At 35.1% G+C, this 10,707-nt stretch overlaps 3 protein-coding genes across 3 annotated transcripts; all 3 read right to left on the reverse strand.

Moving 5' to 3' along the window:
- Window positions 1-1,004: 1,004 nt before the first annotated feature.
- LOC134266197 (uncharacterized) lies at window positions 1,005-3,000 on the reverse strand. Its single transcript, XM_062748427.1, has one exon. It carries the CDS (start codon window positions 2,985-2,987, stop codon window positions 1,299-1,301), a length of 1,689 nt encoding a protein of 562 aa, XP_062604411.1. The 5' UTR covers window positions 2,988-3,000; the 3' UTR covers window positions 1,005-1,298.
- A 1,802-nt stretch (window positions 3,001-4,802) lies between these two features.
- Window positions 4,803-8,400, reverse strand: LOC134266194 (keratin, type I cytoskeletal 9-like). Its single transcript, XM_062748424.1, has 4 exons — window positions 8,301-8,400; window positions 7,501-7,621; window positions 7,000-7,056; window positions 4,803-5,080 (listed from the first exon to the last, which is right to left on the reverse strand). The coding sequence occupies exons 1-4, from the start codon at window positions 8,398-8,400 to the stop codon at window positions 4,873-4,875; spliced, it is 486 nt and encodes a 161-aa protein (XP_062604408.1). The 3' UTR covers window positions 4,803-4,872.
- Window positions 8,337-10,116, reverse strand: LOC134266195 (recQ-like DNA helicase BLM; the record flags this gene model as incomplete). The annotated part of the gene is made up of 4 exons (XM_062748425.1): window positions 8,337-8,492; window positions 8,749-8,878; window positions 9,300-9,517; window positions 9,990-10,116. Coding segments are annotated over 4 exons (522 nt in total), but the record flags the coding sequence as incomplete, so codon positions are not given.
- Window positions 10,117-10,707: the final 591 nt, after the last annotated feature.

The raw sequence follows: 10,707 nt of genomic DNA on the forward strand, positions 1-10,707 counted from the left end.
TTCAATAGAGATATATACATGCCACAGGAATTAAAGAGAAATTAACAAGGCGACTTTTGTATTGTTTATCATAGAGAAAACAATTGGAAATGGAAATATCTGCATAATAATAAGACCCCAGGCTTTGCTGTTCTTGAGAAGATATTTAAAGATTTTCCCTTTGTGTTCCCATGCAAATTTTTTATCTCCCTTTGTGGCACCATCCTACTCCTGAAGGTCATGTTTTGAACCAACTTGAATCTAAACTAGCTCACAGTGATTCCACAAAAGTTTATTTTCATGCACAGTTTCTTGACAAGAAGATTTTTTTAATGATGCCATTAGTTTTTAATGAAGTCATAATTATCTCACCTTGGAAGATATGTTGCCCTTAATTTGTACAAATCTGGATCCCCTTTACCTAAAAATACTTTTGGCACGTTTGGTTGAAATTGGCCCTTTGGTTCTTGAGAGGATGAAGATGTGTCTGAAAAGATAATGAGAACAGTCAATAGACAAATTTCGATCAGAAAAGCTCACTTGATCCTTCAGCTCAGCTGAGCTTAAAATACAACAATTTATTAGAGACTACGTGTATATTGTTATTTTGAGATTTATTTTTGAATAGATTCAGGAAAAAGGATTTCTGAGTAATAAATATCTCATTATATGTCTGTTTAAAATAAAAAAAATCATTTTTGGAAAATGTGTCCAAATATTTGACCCCATCGTTCGAATAATGCGATCAAACAATAGACTAGGGAAAATAAATATTTTGATGTCCCTAACCCAGACTCTGAACAATTCTAATCATTAACCGTCTAAAGATGTTTTTTTATTGTTAAATGCTCGGGAGTGATTGTAACTATTTCAAGCAGCTTCAGCATGTAAGTATTTTGTGAAATTGATCACTTATTTTGGAAAACATAATTATCAACACAATATTTTGTTTCTGTTGCACTCCACTCATTATTATTTTCACTTTCTTAGACTTTTATACATTTGACACAAAGACGCATCTACTCTAAATTTCAAATTTCATTTTATCATGGAAAGGGTGGAAATAAGAATTCAGCGTAGACTGAAGAAGGAAGGTTTATTCATTTGTTATATTACATGAATTTCTCTTTACTTGCACAGTAATAATACAGAGTTTTTAATTAAAGAGCATTACAGAGCTTCAACTCTCCACTGCTTTATACAATGCACACAACTGTTTCTTTTGTGGGAAACCATGGAAACAGTTTAAGAGTGAATCATTACGATAAGTTTTATATGATAAATCATTGTCATGTTTTATTGTAATAATGGTCATAGATTCATTGCAGATATTTGATTTTCTTTACTTGTATGTTCAACAATTGCGCAACAAACAGATTGTCATTTGTATCTGTACACAGTCCCCAGGGATTACTCAGTCCACAGTCTATGTAACGGAGGAACTGTCCATCTTGGTCTATGATGTGGACACAGTGATTGTCACGATCAGCTATAAGGATGCGACTCTGACTGTCTGTGGTGATTCCTAGTGGTTTGAATAGTTTGTTCTGTAGAGCAGGAGTATGTCCAGTGTACCTGAATCTCAGTTTCCCTGCCTGATTGACCACCACTACTGCTTTAGCTCCCCAGTCAGACACACAGATATCCAGGTTTTTGTTCTCTGTTATATACCTGCTATAACTACCAGAAGAATATAGAGGTTTGCCTTTATCATCAAACTGAATGGTTTTTATCTCTGTGGAGCCAGAGTAACGGACAACTTTTGCTTGTTTGTTATCATCACTGTCCATGATAACCAGGAGGTCACCAGAGGAGGTACTACAGACACTGCCAGGTCTCCAGTTCTCTAGTCTGATCACCACCTCTATCTTCTCATTCTTCACAATGTTCATAGTTCTATCACTGTAATCAGTGTAAACTACATCTCCACTTTTTGTCACTGCTATGTCCCATGGTTTGTTCACTGACTTGGCTGTGATTGACTTGAGTAGTGATCCATGATTAATGTTGAAGAGTTTCATGTTGCTGTCATATCCATTCGTCCAGATTTCTTCATCACTCAGACAGGCCACATTGTATAGGGTTACATACCCAGTGTCTATGGTGGTAACAGTCTCTGGTTCATCAAACAGCTGTTTGACTGGAGGATAGGATCCAGCTTCTGGTGATTTCTGTGTTGTCTTCATGCTGTAGCCATTTTTATCTGTTGTTAAAGAACTTGGTGATAAGGCTCCAAATATTTTACTTAGTTCTTCCCAATGAATTTTTCCTGGAATGAATTTGGGTAACAATGGTATTAATTTGTGAGGAAGATTTAGGTATCTAGGTACATTAGACATAATACTGAATAGTTGTGACAAATTATTAGTGTCTATTGCAGTTTCCATTGAATTAATTTCTTCCTTGATATCAGAAATGTTCTTGTTTATTTCATTCAGCTGTTTCTGTAGAGTTTGTAACTGCTTGTTTTTCATCTCATCAACTTTAGCTTTAAGTTTCTTGACAAGTATGTCAATTTCTCTGTGCCAGTCTTCTCCATGTTTTGTTATGGCTGTTGAGAGATCTCCATATTCCTTTTCTATTTGACTCAATCTGTTTTGTACATTAGAGGCCATGTCCTGATAGGTTGGATAAATCATGTCATTTAATTCATTTCTTTCTTTTATAATAATATCCTTCTTTTCATCCAGAACTTGCAAGACTTTAGATAATTCATGTCCTAAATGTTGTTTAGATGCCAGACAGCTAAGACAGACAGGACGGTCACAATGTTTACAGTACATTTCACATTGTTCTTTGTCATGAGATGTACATCCAGGGTAGAGGGGAGTGGATTTTCTATCTTTAAAGTCCACAATTTTATGAGGTTTTGAGAGATCAGCAGAAAAGTGTTCTCCCACACAGGCCTTACACAGTTTGACAAGACATGTATCACAGTGCGTCTGTACCACAGCAGTCTCACACAGGTCACATCGCATCACATCCTGGGCACTGGTACGGGGGTCCATCGTATTTTGTAACTGAAGCATAAACAATTCAAACATGTATATTAAGGATTATACATTTATTGACAGAATTTGAAGGCATTCAGGGCAACATGAATTTTTATGGACTCCGACATATAGATATACACGCTTTGAAGATAAACATATAATAGATAGAAAAAAAAAATCATCATATTACATATACAAGACTTTGTAGGAAGGAAATTTTGTTCCCCTTTTTTAAAGCTTGTAATACTAAATTTTCAATACTTTCAGAATTATTTTCATATCCTCAGAAAACTTCTAAATTTCTTACCTGACTTCAGCAATAGTGTCCACCCTGTTGATCAAACTCCAAGTGCAGTCTCTATATACACTGATCATGTGACACACCTGTGTTATCTACCTGTCAGGTGTTTATACTTCCTGGTCTAGATAGGAATTAAATATCTTCAACAACTGCTTTTTGAAATGCATTTATATTTGTTTTGTTTTAAATAGTTTTGTGATTTTTACATGTAGTTCTGCTGGTCAGAAACCAGAAGAGTATATGTCATCTATCTATCTGTGTGTCTGTGTGTAAGCAATTTTTACAGTTATGGCTTGATTTTAATATAGATTGGCACGCTACACAAGTAGACTACACTGAGATACATAATTGCCCCAACTTTCGCGAAAGCGAGATGACATTAAATTTCATTTGTCTGTCCGTCAATTTGTAACAGAAACATATTTTTAGAATGAGAATTAAGAGATAGGACTTTCACATTACATATAATGTGTATAACCTGTGATAAGACCTTTCAAAATGCACTAAAATTTTACCCTGGAACCTTGACCTTGGTGTTTGACCTCTTTTTAAGAAATTTATACATTACTCTAAATTGCATAAAAGTTTGAATCTGAATAGATATGGCTTTCATACTATACATGTGTATAACCTGTGACAAGACCTTTCTAATTACACTTTGATATGCCCTTCACCTTGAAGTTTGCCCTACTTTTCAAAAACTTTAACATTGGTCATAACTTTATAAATTAAGTTCTTTCACCTTTCACTGATTTTTTTCGTGAGATGGGGGTGGGGATGGGGAATGGGCAGAGGGGGAAGTGGTATCAGACCATTCCTTTACCTTACACCGCTGTCTATTGAGCAACATTTCCTGGATAGATATTCTGTCACTGAGTCCTGCATGGTAAGATACAGCCTGGATCCCAGATTTACTTAGCTCACTAGTTAAACCCCCGCTTTTATGTGAATATACACATAATGTGAATAAACACAAGTTCAGATACGGGGAGATGCAAGGATAAATAGGAAATTGACATCGGATTTGAAAAAAATGGTTCACTCATTATGGAACGCCTCTGCAAAGAAAGTGCTAAAATTACAAGCATCTGCGATGAGTGGTTCCTGATAAAACTGTGACGAAAATTTGTTATGTATGGTATGGACAGAGGCAAAGGATAAATAAGAAGTTGACATCAAATTTGACCAAAAACAAATCCTATCACATGGCATACCTCACACAATCATGACAAGGAACACATGGCAGGTGTGACAGGTTTACAGAATATGCTTGGAACCTGATCTGACCTTTTATTTCATGTCTCATCTGCTCCTGATTTGTATAGTTTTAACAGACTTTTGAACATGATCACTGTTTGTTATCTCTATATATTTCGTTTACAGAACCTATGATTTGTTCTTCTATCAAACTCACATCAATATCAGAGTATTTGGTTAAATATAAATCTCTAAAAGAACTGGTCAAGTTTTAAATTCTCAATTGAAATCAGGAAAAAGCCCAAACAAACAAGAAAGAGGTCAAATAATGATTAATAAATGGCTTTATTTACAATTTAATTCATACCAACTTTCATAAATAAATGCTTATTTCATTCATATTTAAAAGTAAGTACCAGCCCCACCACCCAGAAATGATCGCTTGGGTTGTGGGACTGGCATAAATCCTAAGCCACCCCTGGAACTGCTGGAGCCACCTCGAGAACTGCTTGATCCACCCCTCTGGTTTTTTCCAGCACTTGGGACCTTCTTGGATGACCCTCTGGAGAATTTGTAGGCTGAATATTTGCTTCCTTTGTCAGAAAATCCCCTGCAAAAATCAATTCGTTATGAAAGTAAAAATAGGTAATAGATTACAGAGCTCACCTCAACGAATGTTGTCTTTAAAAGGCAAAGTCACACAACCAACAAAAAGTGTACATCCCAAAATGAAAATATTTATGCAACTTTCATCTGATACTTTGGAATAGACCTATATAAAAACTTCAAACTACCTTTTTCATGAGGATGTAATTAAAATATATATCTGAAGCAAATTTGAAGTTTTCATCCCAAATATCATTTGTGCAAGTTTGGTTCATACAATGTTATATAAACCTTTAGTTTTTCCAGTAATAGATGCACCAAACATTTCTGTTCAATTATCTGAAAAATGTATGTCAGCCATTTGAAGCAAGTCCATTCCAAATTATTTATACATGTATCGTCCATAAGTTTGCTATTATAGGGCTCATAGTTATTTGAAAATTGAAATCTGCATAAAGCTTTTCACTCACACAAAATAGGTCATTCAACATTCAAAGCATAAGCCTTTTGTTTGCATCCTTAGATGTATCATCCATGTAAGTTAAGTCATTATAGGGCTCATAGTAACTTAGAAATAAAATGGATCAAATTAATTTAACCTGTTCACTACTGGAAAATGTAGGTCAGATCCAGCATCCGAAGCAAGCCTGGCAGTGTGCATCCTTAGATGTATTATCCATACAAGTTTGATCATTATAGGGCTCATAGTATCTTGGAAATGAGACCTGCACCTTAAACTTTAACCTGTTACAGCTGGAAAACACAGATTCAGCATCCGAAAGTTATATGCAATGAAAATTGTATCATCCAAAAACGATCATTATAGCGCTCATAATTACTTGGAAATGAAACCTGCACCATAAACTTTAACCTGTTCACTCATCTGGAAAATGTAGGTCAGATCCAGTATCCGAAGTAAGTCTGGTAGTATATCCATGCAAGTTTGGTCATTATAGGGCTCATAGTATCTTGGAAATGAGACCTGCACCTTAAACTTTAACCTGTTCACTCAGCTGGAAAATGTAGGTCAGATTCAGCATCCGAAGCAAGCATGGTAATATGCATCCTTAGATGTATCATCCATGCACGTTTGCTCATTATAGCGCTCATAGTTACTTGGAAATGAGACCTGCACCAAAACTTTAACCTGTTCACTCAACCATAAAATGTAGGTCAGATTCAGCATCCGAAGCAAGCCTGGTAGTGTGCATCCTTAGATGTACATGTATCATCCATGCAAGTTTGGTCAACATAGGGCTTATAGTTACTTGGAAATGAGACCTACATCAAAAACTGCACCAAAAATGTTAACCTGCTCCAAAAACATTAACCTGGTCATTCCTTTTCTGAAATTGCAGCATCTGAAACTTTGACTGTTACAATGAAACACACTATAAGCATCTTTCATGTATGTCTAATCAATATAGGACATAGAAGTACTTAAAAAGAAAACTGCTCCAAAAAACGTAATGTGAGCTGACACCGATTTTCTCTTTGCAATAAGCTCCCCCAACTTCGTTGAGGTGAGCTAATAAATACAGTTGTTGTTCATTTTAAAATCTAGATTAGACTATGATATCAAGAATTTAAGTTTTACACGACTTTATTTGGCGACATTTGACAGTAAATGCAAAGTATAGATCAATGCAAGATAGATACTCCACTGTACATCCTTGTTGTACCATAATTGTCTCTGGATAAAAACACATGATGCAGAAATATTGTGGCATGCATTGGAAAAGAACCTCTTTCTAAAAATTTCATAAGACACTCTGATTCCAACACATACAGGTTTATATATTAATCTAAGAAAAAATCCACTTCTTCATAAACAAATTATTTAAAATGTACAGTAGAGATTGGAACAATCTATCAAGCCTGAGAATAAGTAAATTAATGCCCCCCCTCAGTGATGTCTCTTACCCAGAATTCCCTGAACCTGATTGACTTCTAGCGCCTCTCTTCTTTCTTCCAAAACCTCTCTACAAAGTAAAAGAGTAATAATTAATTAAATGAATTCTAAGCACAAGAAAATCTACATTATTCATTATGAACACTTGTTGAACTTTCTTGGAACATGTTAAATACTGGAATTAGTAAATAAATGTAACAAATCAGTGATATTGTTGAAGTACCATTTTGTAGCCCCCCCCCCCTCTTTCTGTCTGTGTTAGATGTAAATAAAAATAACTAATCAGTGATGTTGTAGGCCTCCCTCTTTCTGTCTGTGTTAGATGTAAACTAAAATAACTAATCAGTGATGTTGTAGGCCTCCCTCTTTCTGTCTGTGTTAGATGTAAATAAATGTAACTAATCAGTGATGTGGTAGAGGTACCTTTTTGTAGCCCCCCCCCCCCCCCCCCCCTCTTTCTGCTTGTGTTAGATGTAAATAAATGTAACTAATCAGTGATATTGTAGAAGTACCTTTTTGTAGCCCCCCCCCTCTTTCTGCTTGTGTTAGATGAACCAGCTGACTCATCTACAAAGTAAGGAGACTCCCACTCCGGAACATCTGATTCCACCTCCTCCTCCTCTTGTTGTAAATCTACAAAGGGAGATCAATCTAATATACAAAGGCAGATCAATCATAAGGTACAAAGGGAGATCAAATATACACGGTATACAAGGGAAATCATTCATAAGATACAAATTCAAGGGAAATCAATCAAATATACAAAGGGATATTAATCAAAAGTTCAAAGGGTGATCAATCCAATGTTCAAAGGAGATCAATCCAATGTTCAAAGGAGATCAATCAAATATGCAAAGGGAGATCAATAAAATACACAATGGGAGATCATTCAAAGGGTACAAAGGGAGATCAATCAAATATACAAAGGGAGATCAATCAAATGTACAAAGGGAGATCAATCAAATATACAAAGGGGGATCAATCAATGAAGTAGAAAGGGAGATCAATAACATCATACAAGAAGAAATCAAATATAAATGGAGATCAATCAAGCTATAAAAGGGAGATAAAGCAAACAAAGTAAGACCAATGGAGATCATGAAAAGAATATAGAAGTTCAGTCAAACTAAGTATGAAGGAGACATCTATAAAACAATTTAATTAGATTTTCACTTTACAATGCTGTCTTTCTTTTGGAAATATTCAAAAGTCTTACAAAAAAGCACATTCAATTCAAAACCCTCCTCATTTAAAATACAATTTGAAATCTGTCTCACAACTTGGAATATGCAGATAAGCGTAATTAACTTACTTATGAGGATAAGATGATAATTCTTGGTGATTTCAAGGTATCTCTCAGCACCATATTTGTTCACTTTGGCTTTTGGTAAACCACAGATACTTGCAGTCATCTCGTCTACAGTTAGTGGAGTCTTTTCTGCCAACTGTCGCAGAGTTTAAATCGGGAATACAGTTGCGTAGTTACGTAGGCCATGCTCAGCAGCTGAAAAAAGAATTTCAATGCTTAATCTTCTTCAATATACTACAGTAATGAAAAAAGGAAAGTACAAAAAAACACTAGTTTAAATTTGTTACAAAATCCTTAATCCTAAAACTTAAGCTAGATGTTTCACTGACTTGCTGTAATAAATCTTTGAAAATTTTGTTTTTACTTGAAATAGCAGATCAACTTTGAATAAATGATCAGAGCAATGTTACACCTGTTAAAGACACAAGATAATATTCCAAGTCAACCTTACGGATTGTCTTTGCCATTTCTAGCAGTTCGTTGAGACATTCTTCGATCACGTTCTCGCGTTTACTGACGGGTTCTTTACCAATCTTAGCCACTTCAGTTCTCTTCCTACTGCCCTGTTCCTGTAACTCTACCTATAAATAAGAATTTTTTTCAGAAAGAAAATACGTGAAAATTTCATGTTAATGCACATGTTCTCGTGATTAATGAAACGTAATATTTTTATACAATTACAGTCAAACCTCATTAATTTGAACCAGAATTAGAAAAAAACACCTCGGAAAATCCATCGGTTTCAGATAATGAGGTTGAAATACAAAAAGATTGAGCAGTTGGGACTTTAAAGTTCCAACTATGACGTATCCAAAATATCTAAGACAATGATACTTAAAACTTACTATATATCAAGGATTGGAGACTGAATTTTCAAAAATAAAACCAATTAGTTTCAATTTATGTATTAGAACTTCTAAAAAATCAAGACATCTTGATCTAAAAATTTTTTTTATATATAGGATATTTTTCTCCATACATAATACTTTTTGGGAGCCCTACCTTGCGCTTTCCCATCATCACGTCATTGGCTTTAGGTCCGAGTCTGATATAACAAGCTGTGGTGTCTGCCGCAGTAATTTTTAGATCCTTGTGTAAAATGTCGTCAATAACTAATTTTCTCAGCAGTCTTTCAGCATCAGCCCTGCTGTAATTTTTACCACGACCATGAAGGGGTATTCGATCATGTCCGGCATCGGAAATTTTCCCAGTTTTAGCTCCTTGAAATGTAAATTAGGTCACCATAATTATCATTTAGAATGGTACACACACATGTACATATATACTTCTAACTAGTAATCTAGTATTGTTGATAAAGCAATCATTAACATTGTATTTACAACTATAGTGCTTATATCAATGACAGTGATAAAATTGGTCAGGTGTTTACTGTAAGATTTCAATTATTTTTTTAAAAACTGAACAGAATGTTGATAACACTAGAGATAGGTCACATACAGTGAAACCTGTTTTCCAAAATCTTTACTTTCCAGAAAAAAATGGTGGTAGCATAATTTCCATTTCAAATAAATAAATATTTATCAAAATTATTAAAGCTAAGGCTTCATTAATCTAGACAATCTTCTTAGAATACAAGTGTCAGGATGAATGATACTCCATTAAGAATGGTCTCAGATTCACAGCAAGTTTTCTTTACCTTTAAATATATCCACAAAGTAGATAAGAGTGTACCTCCAAGTATATCCACAAAGTAGATAAGGGTGTAGTCGTTTCCCCGTCTTCCATTGACGGTCAGCTCTTTCACACATTTCACAATCTCCTTGACATCGTCTGTGACATCACGGAGTTGGAAGGACTCCTTAAAATAAAAGAATTAAATAATCATCCAAAATTGAAGATGCAAACCCTCCACAATTATATCATTTTTAAATATCAGAAAAACCATTAACATTTGCAATGTGGAATGAAATGAAGCACTGTGAAATGTGTTGAGTCAAAATTCAGATAAAAGTAAACATATTGTCAATTTTGAGAATTCTGATGTTATATCAGGTACTGTTCTATTAAGAACCAACGCTTACACTAACATAAACTATTACCCTTACCGAAAAAACAAGCTTGCTGCGAATACTTTCCGCAAGTTAGCAGCAAACATTGCCGCAAGTTAGCCGCAAACATTGCTGCAAACTTGCCGCAAGTATCAATAAACTCTTTATATGAAGGATTCATTGCTGCAAGTTTGCGGCATATTAGCTGCAAGCTTGCAGCAATGATTTTACCATGCAAATGAAGTTTGCGGCAAGCTTGCAGCTAACAATTTAATGCCCATATAGAGAGAGGCTGCTGCGAACATTGCCGCAAACTTGCGGCTAACCTTGCTGCGAACATTGCTGCAAACTTGCCGCTAACCTTGCTGCGAACATTGCCGCAAACTTTGCTGCGAACATTG

This window comes from Saccostrea cucullata, unplaced genomic scaffold (assembly GCF_032062105.1).
Source record: "Saccostrea cucullata isolate Sc308-1 unplaced genomic scaffold, CSIRO_AGI_Scuc_v1 ctg8691, whole genome shotgun sequence".
In the NCBI taxonomy this organism is placed as follows: domain Eukaryota; kingdom Metazoa; phylum Mollusca; class Bivalvia; order Ostreida; family Ostreidae; genus Saccostrea; species Saccostrea cuccullata.

Coding starts and splice junctions, on each gene's coding strand:
- LOC134266197 (XM_062748427.1), bottom strand. CDS start 2,987: ATGGACCCCCGTACCAGTGCCCAGGATGTGATGCGATGTGACCTGTGT.
- LOC134266194 (XM_062748424.1), bottom strand. CDS start 8,400: ATGACTGCAAGTATCTGTGGTTTACCAAAAGCCAAAGTGAACAAATAT. Junction 7,057..7,500: donor AGGGGGGGGGCTACAAAAAG/GTACTTCTACAA, acceptor TACTTTGTAGAG/AGGTTTTGGAAGAAAGAAGA. Junction 5,081..6,999: donor TCAGGTTCAGGGAATTCTGG/GTAAGAGACATC, acceptor TGATTTTTGCAG/GGGATTTTCTGACAAAGGAA.